General features: G+C 44.8%; 1 protein-coding gene across 2 annotated transcripts in view; it reads left to right on the plus strand.

Moving 5' to 3' along the window:
* The first annotated feature begins 439 nt into the window (after window positions 1–439).
* LOC140714867 (transient receptor potential cation channel subfamily V member 6-like) overlaps window positions 440–26,214 on the plus strand; it is an 84,629-nt gene continuing 58,854 nt past the window's right edge. For both annotated transcript variants that reach the window (XM_073026550.1, XM_073026551.1), the window contains exons 1-4: window positions 440–571; window positions 15,231–15,328; window positions 17,239–17,361; window positions 17,832–17,972. In XM_073026550.1, the coding sequence (XP_072882651.1) occupies window positions 459–571; window positions 15,231–15,328; window positions 17,239–17,361; window positions 17,832–17,972 (475 nt within the window). In that variant the 5' untranslated portion in view covers window positions 440–458. The remainder of the gene's footprint in view (window positions 572–15,230; window positions 15,329–17,238; window positions 17,362–17,831; window positions 17,973–26,214) is intronic.

Below are 26,214 nucleotides of genomic sequence, written 5' to 3' on the forward strand. Positions count from 1 at the left end.
TATTGGACAGATGGAGGAAGAGAAATAAACTGAATGATGGGGAGCTGGGGGTGGTTGGCTGTGAACGAGATGAATTTGATAAAGCAGGACGAAGAGAGAAAGGAAGCAGGGAGGTGGGGAGTGGGGCGGGGGAGGGAGGAAGCAGATTCCGGAGATTGCCGGAGGAACTTAATGGGTCCGGCAGCATTGGAACCCCGTTCAGCTTTCTATTTCCCTCTACCAATGCTCCCGGATTCTCTATTATCCCCCCAGTAGATTTTTGCTCTTGGTTTGCTCCAGATTCCAGTCTCTACAGTCCTTATGTCTTACATTTGCATTTTCCCGTGAAAGAGTTAAAACAAAGACTTGCAGAGTTTGGCAGCTCCTCCCCCAGAGGTGTGACAATTCACTGATGTTCTATTGCTTCTGTCAGGGCCTCAGCTCAGAGGGTGGTGGAGGAAGGAGATCACAGGAGGAAGATGGTGGGCTTGCTATGGGACGGCTGGAGGCTGGCGATGGCGAATTGGCTGCGGAAGCTGGACTCAGAGATGGGTCCGCAGCTCTACCAGATGCTCGCGGTGCAGCAGAAGAGGTGAGCGCAGGGCAGCGGGATGTCCCCTGTCAACCTATACCCCACCGAGAAACAGGCACCGATTGGGCTGTCCTCGGCAACCGCACCATCGTGAGGGTGTTGGCTGAGGAAGATGAGGAACCGCAGTGGGACTACGTGGCAGCGCCCCCGACCCTGGCTTCTCGAGACCCGTCTGAGAATGCCAACTTTAAGACTTTTTTTTAGGAGTTTTGGTTTCTCTTCTGATACCCCAATGACCCGGGAGGATCTTCCTTTGCCTTGCTATCCTTACTTGTATTAATATCTATCTTTTATTTAACTTTAAGGCTAATTGATTAAGTTATTAATTAATAGATTGAGTTGATTATAGTTTAACGTAATCAATAACCTGTACGCTGTTAGTCAGCTTGCTTTGGATCCCATCCCAAAGAATAATACAAGCCGTCCATGAGTGACATACAGCTTCCGTTTTTAGAGATGACCTAATTTCGCTTTTGTCCATAAGTCGGAAAATACACAAAAATCATTTGATGTGGTAACCACAGCTCCACGGTATTGCAATGAATAGTATCGAAAACACATGATAATAATAAGAAAGAATAATTACTAAAAGTGGGAAGAGCAACAGAAATAAATTAAGCCGTTCCTAGAAACCAAGGTCTGTAAGTACCCCTGACTTGGGTGTAATAATAATATGTGGGCTGTTCCAATGTAGAAGTGTCTATAAGTTCAGCGTTGGTATCCCAGAGCTGCCTTACCTAGCCAGGTGCACCATTCACATCCATCACTGCAGGTGACTCATTTGCTCTCATCATTTCCTTCAGTGTTTACAAGTGCAATAGAAAATGCTGAAGGAACTCAGCAAGTCAGGCAGCTTCTGCGGATGGAAAAGACAGACAACCAAATGTTGACTGCCCATTTCCCCCCACAGATATTGCCTGACTCACTGAATTCTTCCAACGTCTTGTGGGTTGTTCCAGATTCCAGCATCTGTAATCCCTTGTGCCTGCTTGTCACAGATGAACTTAATCTTGTCATGCTCTATACTGGTTATGTCCTGCCCCAGACTCTAGGGGTGTCGCATTCCCTTTTCTGTCAGTTTAATCCAGCTATCATCCTTTTTTTGATCATTACTATACAAATGAAGCCATTGCTTGCAAAAAAAAGTCAGTAACAATCTGTGGATTGTTTGCCTCTATCGTCCCTTATGCTTCCTCCAAAGAAGGGTTAGGTTATCTCCCCCATTTTTCAAAATGAGAATGCTTCTGTTTACAAAGGCGATGGCTAAACAGAAGTAGTTGATGGAATACTTTGGATTTTATTCTCAAAGGATGAGATCATCCTGGCTGGCTGTGGGTAGTGGGCATCTAAAAAGTGTCAGTGTTTGATCAGTGGTGTCAGAATTGGGGAAGGTTGCCGAATGACTTTCTTCTACCAAACTCTTCCCTCCTCCACTCAGGTTTGGTGATCAACAGGTGTGACTTGGCCAATATGGAATGTGGGGCACTGAACCTGGCCCAGATTGAGGAAGATCTGTTTTACCAGTAGGAAATGATAGAGATGCTCAGCATCTGCAGAGAGAGAAACAGAGGAAATGTTTAAGGTCAGCGGTCTATGGACCCTTGCTTAATGATATTGGTCCATGGCATAAAAAAGGTTGGAAATTCCAAGGTCAAGGTCACTTTTATCGGAACAAAGGAAGAAAAAAGTGTGTGGGTTAAAGAAGGGATGAACTGGAAATGGTTTATTGTTGACACGGGTACCAAAATAGAAGAGTGAAAAACTTGTTTTGCACACCATTCATACTGATCAGATAATTACACAGTGCATTGAAGTAGAACAATAACAATGCAAAATAAAGTATAAACACTGCAGTGCAGGTAAAAAGTGCAAAATCATAATGGGCTAGATCAGGCATGGGCAAACTACGGCCCAGGGGCCATATGCGGCCCCTTAAGCTTTTTAATCCGGCCCGCAGAACTTGATGAAATTATATTAATAAACCTTGTTAACATTTTTTTCCCCGCAATTCTGGCGTTTTCGCCACAACAAAACTAAATCCAGACTTTGATGCGCTGGCTAAAAAGGGAGACCAACAACACTGTTCCCACTGAAATTAAAAATAAGTTTCTTCGTTGTGTTATGTAAAAAATGCATTTGAAAATATTTTTTTCAATAAGCCTTACATGTTACACGTCATTTCTGTTAAGTGATGGACATGAGTAGTGCGCAGGTGCACGTACGTTCTCAAAATAAAAAATGTGTTCCAGATCAAATAACGCGCTCCGCATACTGGCGCTGTTCTGTCCTTGTGCTGGTCGTTGTTGAGTTTTGGCACAGGGGACAATTGAATAAGAAGGAGCAGGACAAGTAGACCTGTATCTCCTACCGTTTTTGAAATAAAGACAGTCAGGAGGAGAGTGATGATGATAATATCTTGAAGGATAACAGAATTTTCAGTGCTTTAAAATAATAACTGTTACTATTAAAAAAAGCTGTATTTTATTCATTTAATTTTCAGTGTTTTAAAAGTCATTTCAATAAATAGCTAACTACCATGGGACTTCAAAGACAGATATTTTGTTGTAATGCATTTGTTCATTTTCAATTGAAATTAAAGCACATGTTTTCTACATATCCCATGATATTTTATTTTCTCTTATGAGGTGTATTACCAAAACACTCCGTCCATCTGCTCCTGGTCCGGTCCCCCTGACAAATTTTAGAACCCTTTGTGGCCCACAAGTCAAAAAGTTTGCCCACCCCTGGGCTAGATTGTGAGATCAAGCATTCATTTGATCATACTAGTGAATTATTATGCTAGGGGATAGAAGCTGTCCTTGAGCCTGGTGGTACATGCTTTATATCTTTTATATCTTCTGTCTGATTGAAGAAGGGAGAAGAGAAAATGACTGGGTTGGGTAGGGTATTTGATTATGCTGGCTTCTTTAATGAGGCAGCAAGAAGTGTAGACAGAGTCCACAGAGGAGAGGCTGTTGTCTGTGATGTGCAGAGCTGTGGATGAGGGAGATGTGTATATTAGAAACAAAACCTACAGATGCCTCAAATATAAAATAACTACAGGCGATTTAAGCCTAAAACGTTAACAGTGCCATACATCTGGCCTGGGCAGCATTTTCTGTTTTTATCAGAATCAGATTTATTATCATTCACTCATATGGCATGAAATTTGTGGTTTTACTACAGCAGCACAGTGCTAAGATGCAAGATTATTATAAGCTACAAAAATAAATAATGCAAAAAGGAAATAACAAAATACTATTCTTGGCTTCATGGACTATTCAGAAATCTGATGCTGAGGGAAAGACTTTCTAAATTTTTGAGTTGAGTGTGTGTATTTTTGTTATTGTGTGTGGGACCTTTGCCTCTTGTCTATCTGGCATCTCCAGTTGTCAACTGCACTGGATTGTTTGTCTCCAGGTGTCAGCACTGAGCAGTGTATCCTAAGCAATCTCCAACAGTGCAGTAACAGCAAATATGTTTGAAAAGAATTTCAGGAATTACTTGCACTTCAGGGATCATCCATCTGGCTAGTGAAATGCAAGATTGCTCTGATTCCTTATGCGGTATAGGTTTCACATGCTAAATATTTTCAGTCACCTATAATTTTTGGACTTCTGGTTAACTTTTTTTATAAACCGTAAAGGAGATGCCAGAGACTGCAGATGCTGGAATCTGGGGAGCAACAAACAAATCGGCTGGAGGTTGAGCAGCAAATGTCAGTGCTTTTGGTCAAAATCCTGCTGTCGGCCTGATGCAGGGTTTCAACCTGAAACATGAGACCCTAAGCCATAGGAGCAGAATTAGGCCATTCAGCCCATCAAATCTGATCCGCCATTCCATCATGGCTGATTCCAGATCCCACTCAACCCCATACAGCCGCCTTCTCACCATATCTTTTGACACCCTGATCAATATTTCTTTTCTACCCAGACTTTGCCTGGCCCATTGGAGAATGTAATTAGTCTATATAGGTGATCATTGGTCAGAATGGAAAAGGTGGTCAGAAAGATGTGTTTCAGTGATGTATATTCCCAAGAGATAAAATATGGTTTACACACAGATTAAAACTTCTATAGACAAATGCTTCAAACTCTTCCAGTCTGTGAGCTCAGATGGACAGACCATTGTAATGCTCCCAGTATCCCATCAAATACCCAACACATGGGCAGAACTTGTTAAACACGGTAAATTTATTTTCATAAAAACCCATCAAGCAGTGAACAGCAGGAGTGGTATGGGTCAGAAATAAAGTAAAACTAGCTCACCAATAGCCTATTAAATGCTCACTGGCCTGTTTTTCCATTCATCAAGTCCACTGTGATCTGAACAACTCCACTTTCTGATGAATTCTATAAGTTTTTGAATCCTTTTTTTAAAAAAACCTTGACTATACAAGATGGCTTGTGATCTGTAACTCTCTCCGGCAGTGAATGCCAGAATTTGGAGCCCTCTGAGAGAAGGAATTCCTCATCTTCATCTTAGTTCAGGGCTTTTCACCAGAGTAAACAACTTTTCAGCAGTTACCCTACCAAGTCTCCTGAGTATCTTGAACATTTTCTACTTATAAACTCCAGTGAGCCTAGGACCAATCAGCTTGGTCTTCACTGTCTGTAGCCTCATTGTGGGATTCATGTCTGGGAGTGGTCCCTAAAGCAAACATTTCCTTTCTTAATTGATGAACCCAAAACTATACTCAAGATTGCAAATTCTTGCAGTTACAAGACTTCCCAACTTCATTATCTATCCCTCTTGATACAATAAAAAAAATTTCCATTGACCCTCATTGTGTCACAGCCATGAACTCTGCTGCAGGGTCTATGCACTTCCGCAGACAGGCTGTGCTATAGGTTCAGCAATTGTGCTCTTGAGTATGCACTTTCCAGCTAATACCACTATGGTGGTATTTAACTGCCTTCTTTTTGGTGTAGTCTTATCAAGACATGACCAAAAGAACAAGAATATTTATGCTTCCTGCATATCCTTGTCCTTGTGTGGGAGAGATGCAGTATTCAGTTTGTGTTTAGTTATTGCTTCCAGCCATGGTGTTGGCATTTAATTTTCAGTTTGAGAGTTCTTAATGACCCTGTTGGCCTAGTGTTTATTGTTTTTCTTACCTTTAAATTCTGCAACAGTTCTCATTAAACTCAGTGAACTGTTGACCTCCTCTCTTTCCCCTCTCTCCCCTCCCCTCTCCCCTCTCTCTCTCTCTTCCCCCTCCCCTCTCCCCTCCCCTCTCCCCCTCCCCTCTTCCCCCCTCTCCCCCTCTCTCTCCCCCCAACCCCATATCTGAATGTTTTGACACCTTGTGAATATGCCAGAAATATTGTGCTTGTCATTCTCCAGACATCTTCACACCAATACTCTGTATTGTTATTCTCCTATGGAAATTGATAACCTCCAATTTCTCCACATTATACTCTATTGGCTACATTTTTGCCTCACTTGCTTGTCCAGTCCAGGCAGATTTGATGAATTCACTCTTACTTTCCCATCTGTCCTTGCATCGTCAGTAAACAGGGATGCACTACAATCAATCATTTTGTGTTATGAACAGAACATTGCAATCACTGAGATGCAAGTATTGGTCCCTAAGGCACATTAGTTAGTTAAAGCAAGACAACTTGAAAATATCTTTAATCTCAATTTGCTGTCTTTTAACCAAATCTCTAAGACTTTAAAACATCATCTTTAGCCTCCATGTCCTCTTCCTCCAGGGAGCAACCTTGCACATGTACGTTATCAAAGGCTTCGTCAAAACACACAACATCGACTGATTTTCCATTACCTGGCCGGTAAAATATCCTCTTTATACACTCTACTAAACTGATCAAATTCAAATCCCCTAACTGAATATTTACTTTTCTAAGTATTTGATTATTACAGTACATTCAATGAAAATCCTACTTTTTTTCAGGCTGATTGGCCTATTCTTCCCTATTTATTCTCTTTATAGTTTCTAGGAAACTCCTTCATATATTGCTTTCTAGTCTATTGGGACCTACATTTTCTCTGCACTTCCCTCCCCCTTATTTAGATCTCTTTGATATAAGCTATCTGATTCAGGAGCAAAATAACTAACTGATAAATAGAGAATGTAAAGGGGAGATAGCCAGTATGAGGAGGCCAAGGGGAGGAGTGAGGCAGGAGCTGGTAAGCAATAGGTTAGGAGGAGGAGTTGATTGACAGATGGAGCTAGGTGGAATTAGATTTGGAAACTGGTTTATTGTCACATGTACTGAGGTATGGGGAAAAGCATGTCTTGCATACTGTTCATACACATCAAATCATTACAGAGTGTGTTGAGGTCGTAGAAGGTAAAACAGGAACAGAATCTAGAATAGGGTGGGACATTTGCAGAGAAAGGCCAGTAGAGTTAGGCAGTAAGGTACAAGATCATAAGGTAGATTGTGAGGACAAGAGTCCATCTTATCATACTGGGGAATTATTCAATAGTCTTTTAACAGCAAGGTAGAAGGCATCCTTGAGCCTAGTGGTATGTACTTACAGATGTTTGTATCTTCTTCCCGATGGGAGAGAAGAGGAGATAATATGGAGATGGAGGGACAAAGATAGCAACAGAGGCTGGATGGTAGTTGATTGCATAAGTATTTACTTCCAAATATGACACACAAAATCATCACTCGTGCAGCCAATTGGTTTCAGAAGTCACATAATTAAATGGAGATCACCTGAATGCAATCAAGGTGTTTCATTTGATTTTATTAAAAATACACCTGCATCTGGAAGATCTAACTGATGGCGAGTCAGTATTCTGGCAAAAACTACACCATGAGGACAAAGAACACTCCAAGCAACTCTGCAAAAAGGTTATTGAAAAGCACAAGTTGGGAGATGGATACAAGAAAATTTCCAAGTCACTGAATATTCCTTGGAGTACAGTTAAGTCAATCATTGAGAAACGGAAAGAATATGGCACAGCTGTAAATCTGCCTAGAGCAGGCCATCCTCAAAGACTAAGTGTGGAAGGCCACCAAAAAATAAATGACAACTCTGGATGAGTTACAGGCTTCAGTTGCTGAGATGGGAGAGACTGCACATACAACAACTGTTGCCCGGGTGCTTCACCAAATGCAGCTTTATGGGAGAGTGGCAAAGGACCACTGTTTGGAAAAAAATCTTGGCTAGAGTTTTCCATAAGGCATGTGGGAGACACTGAAGTCAACTGGAAGAAGGTTCTTGTCATGGTCCTGACCGTTAATTCCCCATTTTCTCCTAATTTCCTTTGATGGCGGCACACCTGGCTCTCATCAAGACTTGCAGCATTAGAACCCCGGCTTTCAACCCACTAGTTGCCAGATCGTTCGTTTAGCCAGTGTGGTAATTAGCGTTTCCCGGCCGCTTAGGATTGTGTGTTCTAAGTTTTGCTTCAGTACTGAGATTTACCTGTGAAACTCAGTCTCTCCGTGTCAAAATAAGTTTTCTAAGTTCTACTTCAGTTCTGAGGTTTACTTGTGTAACTCCGTCTCTCCGTGTTAAGAAAAGTTTTGTCTGCCGCTTGCCTTTCTATGCTCTGTGTCAAGATAAGCTCTGCCTGCCTTCTGCTTTCCTGTTTACAACACTCACACCATCGTCTGCATCCTAGCTTAATCTCCATGGCAGTGTCCTGCATTTGGGTTCGCCTCATTACTGTATCAGAGTGATCTGGCCACGATGGACCCAGCGGACACCAATACCCTTCAACAAGCCATTGCCAGCCAAAGTTCCCTACTGGGACAGCACGACCAACTCCTCTGGGAGATCATGTAGAACTCCGTTCCCTGTCGGCTCATGTCACGCAGATCGGTGACCAGGTGGACCATGCATCCACTTATTTTACTCAACCCATTCCTGTCTAACCAGCCCAGCCAATCCATAGCGGCAAACCCCCTATGTGTCAGCAACACCCCCGCCAAGAGAGCCTCACGTACCTGAGCCAGAGCACTACGCTGGGGATTTGGGGAAGTGCCCGGCCTTCCTTCTTCAGTGCTACTTGGTGTTCGAACAGCAGTCGTCCACGTACTCCACGGATAACTCAAAGATTGTTTATATCATGGGGTTGTTGCGGGGTAAGATCTTTGACCACCCCGTCCGGGTAAAGATGCCGCCAAGTGTCTACTCACTTTCTGTCAGGGCTCACGCAGTGTTGCCGAATATTCCGTGGAGTTCCGGACATTAGCAGCTGACTCGGTGGAATGATGAGTCACTTCAAGGGGTTTTTCAGAATGGTTTCAGCGACGTAGTGAGAGACGAGTTGGCGGCAAGAGATGACACTGACAGCCTGGATTCCCTGATCTCCTTAGCCACCAGGTTGGACAATCGCCTCCGAGAACACCATAGAGAAAGAACTGGTCGTCCACCACCTCCTTCCAGAACAAGCCTCTCTCCTCCATCTACTCCCAGAGTAGCTCCCAGCCCTGCCATTTCCACCGCCCTGGGAGAGGAACCCATGCAGCTGGGACGGAACCGCCTTTCCCCCACAGAACGACTCCGGAGATTGAGAGCGGGTGAGTGTCCAAATTGCAGCCAGTCTGGTCACTTTGTTGCTACCTGTCCCCTTCAGCCAAAAAGGGAAGGCTCACCAGGAGAAAGGGGGACCCTGGTGAGCCAGACAACATGCCCTTCTGTTGCCCGACCTTGGATGCAGCTTCAAGGTACTTTGTGTTACAACCAACAATCCTTGCCTTTGTTAGCACTAGTGGACTCCGGCGCTGAGGGAAACTTTTTGGATGAAAACTTAGCCTTCCAAACTGGAATTTCTCGTGAGCCAATGTGCACCCCCCTGGAAGCCTGGGCACTGGACGGTAAACTTCTGGCCCGAGTAACACACTGCACAGAACCTCTGCCTCTCCTTCTCTGCGGAAACCATCGGGAACAGGTACAATTCAATTTAATTTCCTCTCCTCAAGCCCCTATGGTTCTTGGTTACCCCTGGTTAAACCATCATAACCCCCACATTGACTGGCCCACCAGGAAGATAGTCAGCTGGAGTTCATTCTGCCATTCCACTTGTCTGCAATCAGCCCTTTACCCAGTGGAGATCACCGCGACCACGTCCGCCTCTGAGACCCCTGACGTCCAAGGTTCCAGTAGAGTATCATGATCTGGGAGAAGTGTTTAGCAAGCAACGGGCTCTTTCCCTGCTTCCACATCGCCCTTATGATTGTGCAATTGACCTTATCCCCGGAGCCTCATTACCCACCAGTCGGCTGTATAACCTATCCCGTCCAGAAAGGGAAGCAATGGAGACTTACATAAGTGACTTCTTCATGGCTGGCATTATCCAACCCTCATGTTCCCCTGTAGGCGTAGGTTTCTTTGTGGGGAAGAAAGATGGCTCACTACATCCCTGCATTGACTACCGTGGTCTGAACAACATCACCATAAAGAATAAGTATCCCCTGCCCCTTATCAACTCTGCATTCGAGCCCCTTCACAGAGCCACAATTTTCTCTAAGTTGGACTTGTGGAATGCCTATCATCTGGTCAGGATAAGGGAGGGAGATGAATGGAAAACAGCTTTTAATACCCCCTTGGACATTTTGAATATCTGGTCATGCCATTCGGACTCACCAATGCCCCCGCTGACTTCCAAGCCCTGGTAAACGACGTCCTTAGGGACTTTATTAACTGTTCAGTTTTTGTTTATTTGGATGACATCCTAATCTTCTCCCATAGTCTTCAGGAACACACCCACCATGTTCATCAGATCTTTCAGAGGCTTTTGGAGAATAAGCTATTTGTTAAGGCAGAGAAGTGGGAGTTCCATGCCCATTCTGTCAGATTCCTGGGGTACAGCATTGATTTCCGGGCAGTGGCAGAGTGGCCAAAACCCACGACGCTCAAACAACTCCAGCAATTTCTGGGGTTCGCAAACTTCTACAGTCACTTCATCAGGGACTACAGCCAGGTGGCAGTGCCCCTTACTCAACTTACCTCTCCTGCAACCCCTTTTCACCAGACCCCTAAAGCGGACTCGGCCTTCTCAGAGTTGAAGCGATGTTCCACCTCCACTCCCATCCTGGTCCAACTTGATCCCCCTCACCAATTCATTATGGAAGTTGACTCCTCTGACTCTGGGGTGGGAGCGGTCCTCTTCCAACGCTCTGGCTCAAACCAAAAGCTCCATCCCTGCGCCACCTTCTCTCACTGTCTATCCCCCGCCGAACAGAGCTACGATGTTGGGAACTGAGAGTTGCTGGCTGTGAAACTCGCCCTGGAGGAGCGGAGGCACTGGCTGGAGGGAGCAGAACACCCATTCATCATCTGGATGGACCATAAGAACCTGGCATACATCCAAACCGCTAAACACTTTAATTCATGCCAAACCCGTTGGGCATTTTTTTTTTGACCATTTCAAGTTCACCCTCACCTATCATCCTTGTTCCAAGAACGGGAAGCCAGATGCTCTCTCTTGTCAATATCCACAAATCGAATCCACAGTCAAAGAAGCCCAATGGACTCAACTGGACCCAGGCAATGGACCACCCCCCCCCCCCCCATCACCTCTTCGTGCCTGACGCTGTTTGGTCTCAGTGGGGGCATACTTCCCACTTCGCCTGTCATCCTGGAATCGATTGAACTCTGTCCCTTCTGAAGTGACAGTTCTGGTGGCCCTCCATGGATGCTGACACTCGCTCCTTCGTCTCTGCCTGTACTGTGTGTGCCTGCGGAAAAGCCTCCCATCAGCCACCTGCTGGACTGCTTCGTCCCGTACCCGTCCCTAACCGCCCTTGGTCCCACGTTGCTCTGGATTTTGTCACTGGACTACCTCCTTCACATGGTAACACTGCTGTACTCATCGTGGTGGATCGTTTCTCCAAAGCTGTGCACTTCATAGCCCTTCCCAAACCCCCTACAGCCCGTAAAACAGCCAACCTCCTTGTCCATCATGTCTTCCACCTTCTGATATTGTTTCTGACCTCAATTCACCTCTCAAATCTGGAAATCCTTCTGTCAAGCCCTTGGAGCCTCAGTAAGTCTGTCTTCTGGTTTCCATCCACAGACTAACAATCAAACGGATCAAGCAAACCAGAACTGCGCTGCATATCCACCAACAACCCATCATCCTGGAGCACCCTTTTCACTTGGGTAAGTATGCCCACAACCCCCTGGTCAGCACTGCCACCGGAATGTCCCCTTTCGAATGCTCCCTTGGTTACCAACCCCCTCTGTTTCCTGCACATGAAGACGACATTGCTGAGCCTTCAGTTCAGGCCCATCTCCACTGATGCTGTAAGGTCTGGAAGAATGCACGCTCGGCGCACTCCACTCAGCTAACCACAACCGGAGGATTGCCGATAGCCATCGAATTCCTGCATCTAATTATCGGAAGATTTGGCTTTCTTCAAAAGATATTCCCCTCAAGAATGAATCCAACAAACTCGCACCTCGTTACCTCAGACCATTTGAAATTGAGAGCATCATCAACCCCTCGGTGGTCAAACTCAAACTGCACAGATCCATGCACATTCATCCCACGTTCCACATCTCTGAACTGAAAACTGTATCTGTCAGCCCTTTTTTGTGGCCTCCTGCTGAACCTCCTCCACCCGCCTGGATCATTGACATCTACCCAGCTTACACCATCCGGCAAACACTGGATATGCGCCCCGCCGAGGCAGGGGTCTCCAGTACCTGGTTGATTGGGAGGGTTATGGTCCTGATGACCACTCCTTCATCTTGGATCCTTCCCTTATCCGAGATTTCCATCATGACAATCTAGACAAGCCTGGTGGTTCGCCTGGAGGCTCCTGTTGAAGGGGGAGTCTTGTCACGGACCCGACTGTTAATTCCCCATTTTCTCCTAATTTCCTTTGATGGTGGCACACCTGATTCTCATCAAGACCTGCAGCATTAGAACCCTGGCTTTCAACCCACTTGTTGCTAGATCGTTCGTTTAGCCAGTGTGGTAATTAACATTTCCCGGCCGCTTAGGATTGTGCTTCAGTTTTGCTTCAGTACCGAGATTTACCTGTGAAACTGTCTCTCCATGTCAAGGTAAGTACTCTAAGTTTTACTTCTGCACCAAGGTTTATCTGTGTAACTCCGTCTCTCCATGTTAAGAAAGGTTCTGCCTGCCTTCTGCTTTCCTGCACTCCCTTCTGTTTGCTGTTCACCTTTGTCTGCATCCTAGCTTAATCTCCATGCCAGTGTCCTGCATTTGGGTTTACCTCTTACCTTGTAACAGTACTATGTTCTGATGAAAATAAAATTGAACTTTTTATCACATCAGACTAAACGCTATGTTTGGCATAAACACCACACATTTATCAGAAACACACCGACCCTAACATGAAGCATGGTGTGGGATGTTTCATTGCAGCAGACTCTGGAAGGCTTGTGAAGGTAGTAGGCAAAATGAATGCAGCAAAATACAGGAAAATCCTGGAGGAAAATCTGATGCAGACTATAAGAGAACTGCATCTTGGGATATTTGATTTCTAGCAAAACAATGACCCCAAGCATAAAGCCAAAGCTACACAGGCATGCCTTAAAAACAACAAAGTTAATGTCCTGGAGTGGCCAGGTCAGACTCCAGACCTAAATGCAATTGAGAATTTGTGGCTGGACTTGAAAAGGTCTGTTCATTCACGATCATCTTGCACTCTGGCAGAGGTTGAGCAGTTTTGTAAAGAAGAAGTGTACAAGATAATAAGAGGCATTGATCATGTGGATAGTCAGAGGCTATTCCCCAGGGCTGAAATGGCTAGCATGAGAGGGCATAATTTTAAGGTGCTTTGAAGTAGGTACAGAGGAGATGTCGGGGCAAGCTTTTTACACAGTGAGTGGTGAGTGCACTGAATGGGCTGCTGGCGGCTGCAGTGGAATCGGAAACGATAGGGTCTTTTAAGAGACTCCTGGATAGCTACATGGAGCTTAGAAAAATAGAGGGCTATGGGTAAAGCCTAGGTAGTGAAATAAGCCAAATTAATGTTCAAAGTTGTAAAACAATATATTAAAAAAACTTCCAGGGGGAGGAGCTAAATACTTTATATAGGTACTGTAGATAACAAAGATGCCCATAATTATTGTATTACTAACCCTCATAAATTCTTGGATCATACTCCAAGATGGTCTACAATTGCCACAATTAAGGAAACTATATCGCACCAATACCGAAGGTTCATTTATTATCAAAATATACAACTCCGAAATTCTTCAGTATCAATGTTTCTTTCAGCTTTGTGTTTCTTATCACTGCCTAGACTAATGTCGCATCTTGGCCACCTTAACCAAAATCTTGACACAATCCCAAACTCACAGTTTACAGCAGTCGGTGTACAGCAGAGATTTTTGCCTCCTTAATCAGCTTGGTTTGGACCACACTCAGAGATACAAATATGATAATTAGACTAACACATGAATCAAATCCACCACGCATTGGTATCCTTCAGAGTTTCAATCCTGATTCATTTCCTTGCACAGTCCCTGTCAGTCAGTGAGTTATTGTATTCTGTCTGCCTTCTCTGCTGGAGCCTCCAAATCACTCTAACAGAGCAGGGACCAGCATTCCCCTCTGTCATCAAAACTATCTCAGAATCAGGTTTATTATCACTGTTAGAAGTCATGACATTTGTTGTTTTGAGGCAGCAGGACAGTGCAAGCGAGCAAATTGTCATAAGTTAGAATCAAAAGTACATACATAATGCAAAAGAGGAATAGTTAGGTTGGGCTCATGGGCTGTTCAGAAATCTGATGGCATGGGAAAGAAGCTGTTACTAAAATGTTGAGTATGTGTCTTCAGGTTCCTGTACTTCTTCCCTGACAATAGTAATGAGAAGAGAACATGTCCTGGATGGTGAGAATCCTTCAAAATGGAAGCTGCTATCTTAAGGCACCACCTTTGTAAGATGTCTTCAATGACTCAGAGGTTTGTGGCCATGATGGAGCTTGCTGAGTCTACAACCCTCTGAAGCTTCTTACAATCCTGTGTATTGGCCCCTCCATACCAAATAATGATGCAACCTGTCAGAATGCTTTCCATGGTACATCTGTAGAAGTTTGCTAGTCTTTGGTGAAATATCAGATCTCATCAAACTCCTAACGAAGTATAATTGCTGGACTGCCTTCATCATGATTACATCAATATGGTGGGGTCCAGGATAGATCCTCTGAAATGTTGATGCTCAGGGACTTGAAACTAATCCTCCTTTCCAACACTGACCCCTCAATAAAGATTGGTGTTTCCTCTCCCTAACTTCCCTTCCTGAAGTCCAAAATCAATTTCTTGGTCTTGTTGATATTGAGTGTGGTGTTGTGACACCATTCGACCAGCTCCTGTATGCCTCCTCTTGTTATCTATTTCCATCTATGGTGCTTTATTGGGTGTAAATTGACTGCTGTTATTTTTGCCATGCTACAAGGTTAGCCACTTTACAAAAGTATGCCATGTTCATTAGTTCATTGTCAGCTTGCTGGAAATGCTGGCTTTCCGTGAGGTGGGTCTTCATGAACTACTGCAGTACCCCTGACAAAAATACTCCCTTGGTTTAATTTGAGGGAGAGTTGAGGATTTGTGATCCAACAGCATTGAATAGGTTCTAATATAAATTTATGCTCTCAGCTAGCTGGTGTGTGAGGAGTGCTCAGGGGCATCATGAGATCTGGATGTACTTTATATTAGAATAAGCTTGTTCACATTATTTCTTTCCCACAGAATCAGCAAGTCCCCTTTGCTTTCTGCTGCCAAGGACAATAAAGAGAAGGATATTTATAAACTGGCTCAGTGTCCCTCTGTTGATCTGTTTGAAACAGGTGAGAAGGGCTTATTTCATAATAACTGTACTCTAGATGGATATCCTGACAATATATTTGATGTCACAATTTTGGATCAGGATTTTATTTAACACTGGAACCTGCTGCTGTTGAAGCAATGTGCCCTGGGCACTGTCCAGTATATGGTGCCATGGCGGTATCCCATTCAAATCCAAGTCCAGTTTGTGAACATTTACTTCCCTCATTGGGTCTGAGAGCACTTACTAAAAATTCATCCTGGCTTGCTTCAGTGAAAGTTTATTTTCAGGATCTGAAATGATGCTGGAATTAAACTGTGTGTGATATTGATAGTAGATGTCAACGTGTAAACCCACTGCCTGTCACTCTCCAACAGCTCCCTGGAAATTTTTTTTTAATTCTGGCATTAATGTAAAAAGGCTTCTTGTGTTCTGATGTTTACACCTCCTTATCTCAGGAGATAAGGGAATACCTACACTTCATAGATTGTAGTTGTGTGGTGAACTACATATACCTGTCTGGACACGCCCCCCCCCCCCCCCCCCCGGCTGACTGCTCCTGTGGCTCCTCCTACATACCCCGGTATAAAGGCGATTGGAGCCTGGACCCTGTCCTCAGTCTCCAGGATGTAGTATGGTGGTCAATTGCTGCTTGTTCTTTCTTCCAGCCAATAAAAGCCTATATCTCGCCTCACATCTCAGAGAGTTATTGATGGTGCATCAAGTTGTAAACATACAAATTGGTGTGAGGGAGCAGATGTGATGAGAGATGAACAATCTGAGGAAGGGAGGTTGCCAGCTGGCCTCACTGACTTAGTAAGTCTGCTCAGCACTTCCAGCTCTGCCTGGCTCCACCCAGCCTCCAGGTGTTGTGGCTCAGGGCAAGGGAGAGAAGGCATGTAGAAGTGCTCCACTCCTATCTACAGAAGATACCTGTGGCTGCATAGCAGCCAGAAAATCCATCCCCATTCACTCTGCTGGTCTCCCAAACATCCATTCACATGTTTTGGGTTACCTATATTGGGAATTTGTAAATGGTGCTGGACCTGAGGTGGGGAAATCAAATGCAATGCAGGTGACTGCTTTATAGATTTCCTCCATTCAAAGCTTGTCCTTACTACTTCCCTCCTTAATTCTTCATCCCAATCACATCATGACCAGCCCACCACACAGTTCTTCGTGATTTTGTAGAACATCTTATTTTCCTACTGAGCGTGTCACAGTAATGAATTCAACAGTTTCAGGTTGTCAGAGCTCCTGCGTCTCCCTGCTTCGGTGAACAGTTTTCTTACTTCTGCCTAGTTAAATGTTTCCTTTAGTAACACTTCCTACAGATCTTGATCATTAATCCCTTTCATCTGCACTCTCACTCTCTTCAATGCCTGATCTCCACAGCTTTCTCCTGACACAATTTTGATTTTAAGTTTACTGCTCCCTACATCCTACCTCTTCATCTTGGTTCTGACTTTTCCCAGTTCAAGTGAAAGGTCATCAACCTGAAATGTGAAGGGTATTTCTGCCCAAAGATGCTTCCTGACCTGCCCATCATTGTTCTGCTTTTGTATTGTAAATATGCCTACATCTTTCTGTCAGAGGGGAAGTAACAATGACAGGTTAAAGCTAGGAACTACCTTCTACCTTCATAAACCATCCTTGATATGGAATCATCTGAAACATTGGCATTGGAATTGAAGAGGCTGCTCCCACTATGCAGTCCCAGTGTGAAAAACCATGGTCACAAATGATGCCACAGTAATTTTCCTTCAGAACAGTCATTGCGTTAGTTATAGTAGAGCCACCTTTAACCATCAACCTTTCCCAGTGGGGTCAGCAAAGCCCTTGGTTTTTCTCCAAACTCCATCGTTCCTGTTTTCAGATGTCTATTTGTTGCCCAATAAGTTAATGAATCCCTTGGGCTTTTCTTTCATACAGGTGCAATGGGGGAGACAGCACTTCACGTGGCAGCCATGCACGATAGCAACAAGGTGGTGATGGCACTCCTTCAGGTGGCTCCTGAGCTCGTGAACATTTCAGTCACGGGAAAGTTATACAAAGGTACCGGCTTCAGATCCAGGCTCTCAGCATTCTATCGTCTGAGGGACAGTCAGCATAGAGATCTGGGGCTCAAGGTGGAGGATGGGACCCAAGCAGAGTACACACCGATCGAGGGCAGTGCTCTGGGTCCATTGTGAGTGAAGAATATAAGTGTGTATGGAGTGAGATATGGGGAATGAGGGATGGAGTTATGGAGTGAGGTGTGGGGAGGTGGAATGAGGTGTGGGGGGTGAAGTGCAGGGAAATGGTGTGAGTGGTTTTGGAGTGGAGGAGTGAAGTGTGAGGTGTGATTCGAGAGTACCAGGGATAGTATTGAGAGTGTGCGTGGCAGGCAGTGAGTGAGACTAGGCAGTAAAGTCAATGAAAAGGGAATGAGAATTTTGCAACATCATTCTTGTCTGTGTTTGGGTACATAGATAATTAACCAAAGCCCAGTGTGGAAGTGTTGAGATTTTTCCCTTTGCAAACAGGAGTAACAGCCCTTCATATCGCTGTGGCAAATGAGAATGTGAGTCTGGTGAAAGAACTGATCAGGCGAGGAGCAGATGTGGCCACATCTCGGACAACTGGCACCTTCTTCAGCCGCAGCAGAGGAAGTGTCATGTATTATGGTGAGTGCACACTCCATCCAGCCTAGAATCAGTGTCAGAACCCATGGTTACAACCTCCTGGAGCAGGACGGTCAGTAGTTGTCAAAGTGCACCAACACAGAAAAAGTGGAAGTTGTAGATCTTCGATTCAATAGAGCAACTTTCATTTATGTAGCACTTTAAATGTTGGAAAATGTCCCAAGCCACTTTATAGGACATTTTCAGAAGGTTGACACTGTGCCTCTTCAGGTGATATTTGAATCGGTGCCTGAAACTTCAACTGTGGAAGAGAACTGCAAGAAGTGCATTAAAGGAGGTCATCAAACAACCTATGATAATTTTAAAGTAAATGCTTAATCAAAGAGAAAGGAACATCTTAACACCAATGTGTGGAAATGAGCTTGAACACACTGCACAAATTCCTAAATTCCACAAATACAGGCTCCATGTGCTCTGGGTGGCCCAGTAGATACCATGACAACTGACATCTCCCACTAGCACGACTACTGTTCTTATGACTAGGTTGAAATTTTTTAACTCATCTGCTGCTAAAGTTCTCACTGACTATTGTTGGGGGTCTATTAGGGTGATCATCCCTTCTTATTTCTAACTTCTACCCTATTGGCTTTATTAGATGATCTCCAAGAATATATTCTCAAAGCATTGCTGTTATGACCTCTCTTATCAAAAAAGGTTACACCTCGTCCACTTCTGATAAGAGGAACAAATTTATTTTTACTTTGTCCATGCCGCTTATAATTTTCATTTCCCATTCCCTTTTCCCTCTTTCACCTCATCTCCTTGTCCACCCATTACCTCCCTCTGGTGCTTCTCCCCTCTTCTCTTTCTTTCATGGCCTTTGTCTCTTCTACCAATTTTCTTCTCGGCTCTCTACTTCATCCCCTCCCCCTCCCATTTTCACCTATCACCTTGTGTTTCTCTCTCCTTTTAAAACTACTGCTCAGCTTTTTCCTCCAGTCCTGCCGAAGGGTTTTGGCTCAAAACATTGACTGTACTCTTTTCCATAGACGCTGCTGAATTCTTCCAGCATTTTGTGTGTGTTGCTCAGATTTCCAGCATTTGCAGATTATCTTTTGTTGGTGAGAAACCTTCTACAAGTGTTTGAAGCAGATTGATTATTAAGGAGAACAGAGAATTGCTCAACAGATCTTTCCATGGTAAATGTTCCCATTAAGAGCCAGTAGTATAAGGAGCTTGGGTTTTAAATTCGATGGATAAAAGAACCAATTGTGGAATGAAGAGAAAATTGCCACACTCATCTCCTTCTACCGTAGGCCACAAATTTACCAATCACCCCTGATGATTTATTAACTAAGGAGTTATTAATTTCAAACTTTCTGCATAATCACTCAGAGTTAAACTGCATGTGCATGTAAAGAGCGCTGTATAACTCATCTCCTTCTACCGTAGGCCACAAACTTATCAATCACTCCTGTTGTAGACACTTATTGGAAGTCCAAGATCCATATGCTCCACGACCGCTGGACTAAGTGTGTAAACATAAGAAGGGACTATGTTGAAAAATAAATGTGCTAGGTTTTCTGAAATTGACTTCTACCTTAGGACACGAACTTATCAATCACCCCTTGTAACATCGCCACCTTGTTGATAATCAACACTGGCGCACCTTAGTGTGCTTAGCCCACTGCTCTACTCTCTCTACACCCATGACTGTGTGGCTAGGCACAGCTCAAATGCCATCTATAAATTTGGTGATGACACAACTATTATTGGCAAAACTTCAGGTGGTGACAAGAGCACGTATAGGATCTGTTGGTTGAGTGGGGTCACAGCAACAGTCTTACACTCAACATCAGTAAGACCAAAGAATTGATTGTGGATGAGAAAGGATAAGGAAAAAGCACACACACCAGTTCTCATCAAGGGATCAGAAATGGAAAGTGAACAATTTCAAGTTCTTGGGTGTCAACATTTCTGGGAATCTATCAATGCTGTTACAAAGAAGGCATGGCAGCAGCAATATTCTATCAGGAGTTTGAGAAGATTTGCTATGTCACCAAAGACACTGCAGAGGTATGTGGAGAGCATTCCAACTGTGTACCACCATCTGGTATGGAGGGAGGCACTGCACAGGATCAAAAGTATCTGCAGCAAGTTGTGAATTTCAGCTTCATCATTGGCACTAGCCTTCCAACATCCAGGATATCTGCAAGGAGCGATGCCTTAAAAGGCAGCATCCATCATTAAGGACCCCCATCACCCAGAACGTGCCCTCTTTTCATTGTTTCCATCAGAGAGGAGGTACAGGCCTGAAGGCTCACAATCAATGATTCAGAAACAGCTTGTTCTCATCTGCCGTAAAATTTCTGAGTGGATATGGAACCCATGAATACTACCTCACTACTTTTTTTTGCTGTATTTAATTTAACTTTGTACTAATTTACTGTCTTTGTTATTATGTATTGCAATATATAGCTGTCGCATAACAACAAATTTCACGACATACTCCAGTTATATTCAACCTGATTCTGATTCTGATGGCTTATGAGGAAATGTTGAATAAGCTAGGTGTGCTAACTTCTACTTTACAAAAAGACCACTCGACAACTTGATGGCCAAAAGAGCATCTTTATCTGGGACGGCAAATGATATTTACAATACAGAGGCTTCCCGGTACCTCTTGCGGCATGGGTGGAGGAACTATCTACAATGCATACTGGGAGTAGAAAGAGCGAAAGTAAAGACCCTGCCAACCCCGGATCCCACCACTTGCTACCAACAGCTCCCCGATTAGTACTAACTTACTTTTAATAATACTCACATTACAACTCTTCTCCCCCTTTAAAATCCAACATTCCCCAAATATATAACTGGAAAATAAAAACAGTGGTATTATTAGCAACAGGTTACCAATACAAAAACACCTAAAAAAAAAATGGCAAATTCAACATTCAATCTAACAACAAAAGAAACTATCCAATCAAAGATTCAGTCTGTCAGGAGGTTTATGAGGGCGCTGCGATCTACGCACTACCCCTGGTGACCCAGCAGGCACCGCTGGTGAGGATGTTTTGGGTGGAACCAGCGTTGGGGACACAAGAGGGGTCTGTGTGTCTACGTGAGAATTTCTAGCCTCTTCAGGGGACTCTGCCCCCCTCTGCCAGTGTGTCTCCCTCTAGCAAAGTCACTGGTGGACATGCTTCCCCAGTAGTCTGTCTCACCATTAGAAACTCCATAGAACTGTCTACCTCTGAGCCGGAATCATGATGCAGGCGCACATGGTCCTGATGTCTGCGGAAAACATGCCCATCAGTCAGCTTAACGACATAGGAGACTGGACCACTCTGCTTAAGAATAACACCAGGTAGCCATTGCTGATTGTTTCTCACATAGACATTGTCATCCAGTTCTAACTGTCTGTCTCACGCATATTGATCATGTCCCTCCTTCTGCTTTTCCTACTTTCTCTCCACTTTTGCCTTCATGTCCGGGCACAGCAGGTCCAATCTTGACTTAGGCCTACGCCCCATCATCATCTCTGCTGGAGTGCGTGCAGTCGTAGTCTGTGGAGTGAGGTGGTATTTAAACAGGAAACGTGAAACCCGGGTACTAAGAGAGTCCCCTGTCATCCGCTTCAGGCCTTCCTTCACTGTCTGAACAGCCCGCTCAGCCAAACCATTTGAAGCTGGGTGGAAAGGGGCCATCCGAATGTGACGAATGCCATTCTGCCGCATGAACTCACTGAACAGCTCACTGGTGAACGTCGGGCCATTATCAGTGACCAGACTGTCAGGCAACCCATGGACTGCAAACACATGCCTGAGTTTGTCTATGGTTGAGGGGGCTGTGATGTTGCTCATGATGTGAGCTTCAATCCATTTGGAATGTGCATCTACTGTTACAAGAAACATCTGTCCCATAAAGGGGCCAGCAAAGTCCAAATGTAGCCTAGACCAGGGGCAGACTGACCACTCCATGGGTGCAAAGGAGCTGGTGGTGGCGTGTTCTGATTGGTCTGACATTGCGTGCATGACTTTACCTTGTTCTCCAGATCCTGATCCATTCTTGGCCACCAGACGTAGGATCTTGCAAGGCTTTTCATTCGAGACACCCCTGGGTGAGTCTCATGAATTTCCTCCATAATCTGTGAACGGCCAGGGGGAGGCATGATGACCCTCGCCCCCCAGAAAATGCAACCATCCTGAAGACTCAGTTCTGTCTTGCGTTTGGCATAAGGCCTCAGTTCCTCTCCTTCCACAACTCTGGGCCAACTTTGTAAAAGAAAAGTCTTGACTTGAGACAGGACTGGGTCCCTCTCTGTCCATTGCTTGATCTGGGTCGCCTTTACAGGTGTCGTGGACAGCCTGTCCAATGAAAACATAGTCTCTGGAGGCACATATGTAGTAACAGGTGTCTCAGGTAAAGGGAGTCGACTCAGCGCATCGGCGTTTGCATTATCCCCACTTGCTCTGTACACGATAGTATACTGGTAGGCTGACAATGTGAGAGCCCAACGCTGTAGCCTGGCTGAGGCTAGCGGTGGGATGCATCTGGTCTCCCTAAAAAGGCTCATCAGTGGTTTATGGTCTGTATAAATCGTGAATGCACGTCCATAGAGGTACTGATGAAAATGTTTGACTGCAAAAACAATGGCCAGACCTTCTTTGTCTAGCTGTGAATATCCCTTCTCAGCAGCCGTCAGGGTACGTGAAGCAAAACCAATAGGCTTCTCTGAACGGTCCTCCATTACGTGTGAGAGAACTGCCCCGACTCCATAGGGCGAAGTATCGCATGAAAGGGTGATCTCCTTGTTTGGGTCATAGTGAATGAGCAGCTTTGCTGAGTGCAGGAGCTCTTTCACTTTCTTGAAAGCTTCCTCCTGCTCTTCACCCCACTGCCACTTAATGTCATTGTGAAGCAGCTTATACAATGGGGCCAAAACCTTTGAGAGGTCCGGAAGAAACTTGCCATAATAATTCACCATGCCCAAAAATGATCTGAGTTCAGTGACGCTGTTGGGGCTTGGGGCCTCCTTAATAGCTCTCACTTTTTCCTCCACTGGGCAAAGCCCCTCAGCTGTAATCTTGTGTCCCAGGTAGGTCACACTCGGAGCCAGGAACATATATTTTCCATGATTCAACCGCAGCCCTGCATCTGAGAGTCTGTTCAGCACCTGTTCTAAATTAGCAAGATGCTCCCCCTCCGTGGTTCCTGTGATCAAAATACCATCAAGATACACTTCTACATGCAGAATCCCCTGCAGCAAAGAGTCCATTGTCCTTTGGAAAATGGCGGGGCTAGACGCCACTCCAAACACCAGGCGATTTTATTTCAATAATCCCTTGTGCGTATTGATGGTGACATACTCCTTTGAATCCTCGTCGAGCAGGCGCTGTTGGTAGGCGTGGCTCATGTCCAGCTTTGTGAACAGCTTACCCCCTGACAGGGTCGCAAACTGATCATCCACCCGTGGCAATGGGTACTCCTCCAGCTTAGAGACCTGATTCACCGTGCTTGTAGTCCCCACATATCCTCACCGTTTTACCTGCCTTCAAAACTGGAACAATAGGAGCCGCCCACCTTGAAAACTGGACGGGCTCAATGATGCCCAGCCCCCGTAAATGTACCAGCTCTGCCTTGACTTTGCCTTTCATGGCATAAAGCACTGACCTGGGCTTGAAAAAATGTGGTGTGGCCTCAGGGTCGACATAGAGTTTCAAGGTCACGCCCTTCAGTGTGCCCAGCTCGTCCCTGAAAATGTCACTATACCGCTGCAGAATGTCCTCCGTTGTGTGTGCATACTTAATTTCATGCCAGTTGAGCCAAATTTCGTGAAGCCAATTGCGGCCCAAAAGACTGGGCCTTAGCTATCACCAGCCTGGCTTCAGCTTTCTGGCCCCCGGCCAAAATATCCACATATAAATGAGGTATGGGCTGCCCCACATAGGTCTGAGTTGGAGCTTAGATGGTCTGATGGGAGGCAGGTTGGATCCCCATGTCCTCCTGTAGGTCTCTTCACTAATGACCGATGCAGTAGGCCCTGAATCAATCTCGAACTTAATGTCCTTTCCCTTGACAGTGACTGTGGCATAATATGGTTCAGGTGGTCCCCCTGATCCATTTCCACCCCAAACATGCTGTAGGCACACGCTGCCTCTTCGTCTGCTTCTCCTAGGTGGTGTGTGGCTGCCTGAGTCTGTTGAGTTTTCCCCTGCCCAGGCTTAATTTTACCCTTCATGCTCTTGCACTTTTTAACTAAATGTCCCTTCTTGCTATATGCATGGCAGACAGTATCTTTGAATTTACAAACATTTGCCAGTCTCCCTCCTGACTTGGAGCACTGCCGCCAACTGTGACCCCCCCATATCCAAGTCAATGGTGGGATCTCCCCCAACAAGCGGCATTGTACGTCAGCATTAATAATGCCACATACTAATCTGTCACGGAGCATGTCATCCAACACGGCTCCAAAATCGCAATGCTCCGACAGCTGCCGAAGCTCGGCCACAAAAGTGCCCACAGACTGACCTGGCTTCCGGACATGGCTGTGAAACTTGAACCGTTGAACTATCACCGAAGGCTTCGGATTGTGGTAGATCCCCACGAGCTTGACCAGTTCGTCATATGGAATTTCTCCCAGTTTCCGCAGTGTAGCTAAGTTCCGTATCAACTAGTATGTCCTGCCCCACACACACTCAGGTGAATAGAGCGCTTCTTAGCCTCCTCAGTAATTCCATTAGCACAGAAAAAGTGGCCCAACCTTTCCTCGTACTCCAGCCACTCCTCGATTTGTTCATTCAACACACCGACCATTCCGAATGTAGCCATCCGAACACAAGGCTCCTCGCCTGCTCACAGTTCCTGATCAAAAATGTCCACAAAACCAGTTTACCTCGTTGCCAAAAATATGTGGTGACTTCTACTTTACAAAAAGACCACTCGACAACTTGATGGCCAAAAGAGCATCTTTATCTGGGACAGCAAATGATATTTACAATACAGAGGCTTCCAGGTACCTCGTGTGGCATGGGTGGAGGAACTATATACAATGCATACTGGGAGTAAAAGAGCGGAAGTAAAGACCCCGCCAACCCCGGATCCCACCTCTTGCTACCAACAGCTCCCTGATTAGTATTAACTTACTTTTAATAATACTCACATTACAACACTAGGGATTTTCACTTTAGAGAAAAGGATGATGAGAGGTAACTTGATAGAAGTGGGTAAGATAATAAGAGGCATTGATAGAGTGGACAGCCAGAGATTTTTTCTGGGGTAGAAATGGTTTAATGCAAGGCAGATACAGTAATTACAAAACACAAACAACACGTACAAAAGCTGGATGAACTGAGCAGGTCGGGCAGCATCCGTTGAAACGAGCAGTCAGCATTTCATTTTTAATTTTTAAAAAAAGGTCTCCGGAGTTGATAAGGGCAGAGATGGTACAGGAGACAATGGTTTGATGTTTTTTGGTGGGGTCCTTTTCTAGGGGTAAGTAAGAGGAGGTGTCAGAGAGCATGTTTGGCCTCAGTGAGGTAGAGGTCCGTCTGCCAGACTACTACAATTAATAATTACAAGGTGCTTGAAGGAAAGTACAAGGGGGATGTCAGAGGTATGCTAGAGAATGGGGTGGTTGGAATGTGTTTGCAGTGGTGGTGGTAAAGGTGGATGCACTAGGAACATTAAGGGATCTCTTAGATTAGCACATGACTAAAGAAAAATGGAGGGCTATGTTGGGAGAAAGGTTTAGATTCATCCTGGAATAAGTTTAAAAAGTTGTTGCAACATAAGACCGTTAGACCTAGGAGCAGAATTAGGCCATTTAGCCCATATACACCACTCTGTCATTCAATCACGGCTGAATCTTTTTTCTCCTCCTCAACCTCATTTCCCAGCCTTCTTTCCATAACCATGTCCAATCAAGAACCTATTAATCTCTGTTTTAAATACACCCAATGACCTGGCCTCCATAGCTGCACATGGCAAAAAATTCACTCTGGCTAAGGAAACCATGCTGACTTTGTCCTATCTTGTCCTGTGTCACCAAGTACTCCATCACCCTGCCTTTAACAATCTTCCCAACCACTGAGATCAGGCTAACTGGTCTACAATTTCCTTTCTGTTGCTTTCCTCCTATCTAAAAGAATGGAGTGGCATTTGCAATTTTTCAATCCTCTGGCACCATGCCAAAGTCCAATGATTTTTGAAAGATCATTGCTAATGCCGCCACAATTTCTAATGCTACCTCTTCAGAACCCTAAGATGCAATTCATCTGGTCTA

This window comes from Hemitrygon akajei, chromosome 22 (assembly GCF_048418815.1).
Source record: "Hemitrygon akajei chromosome 22, sHemAka1.3, whole genome shotgun sequence".
NCBI lineage: Eukaryota > Metazoa > Chordata > Chondrichthyes > Myliobatiformes > Dasyatidae > Hemitrygon > Hemitrygon akajei.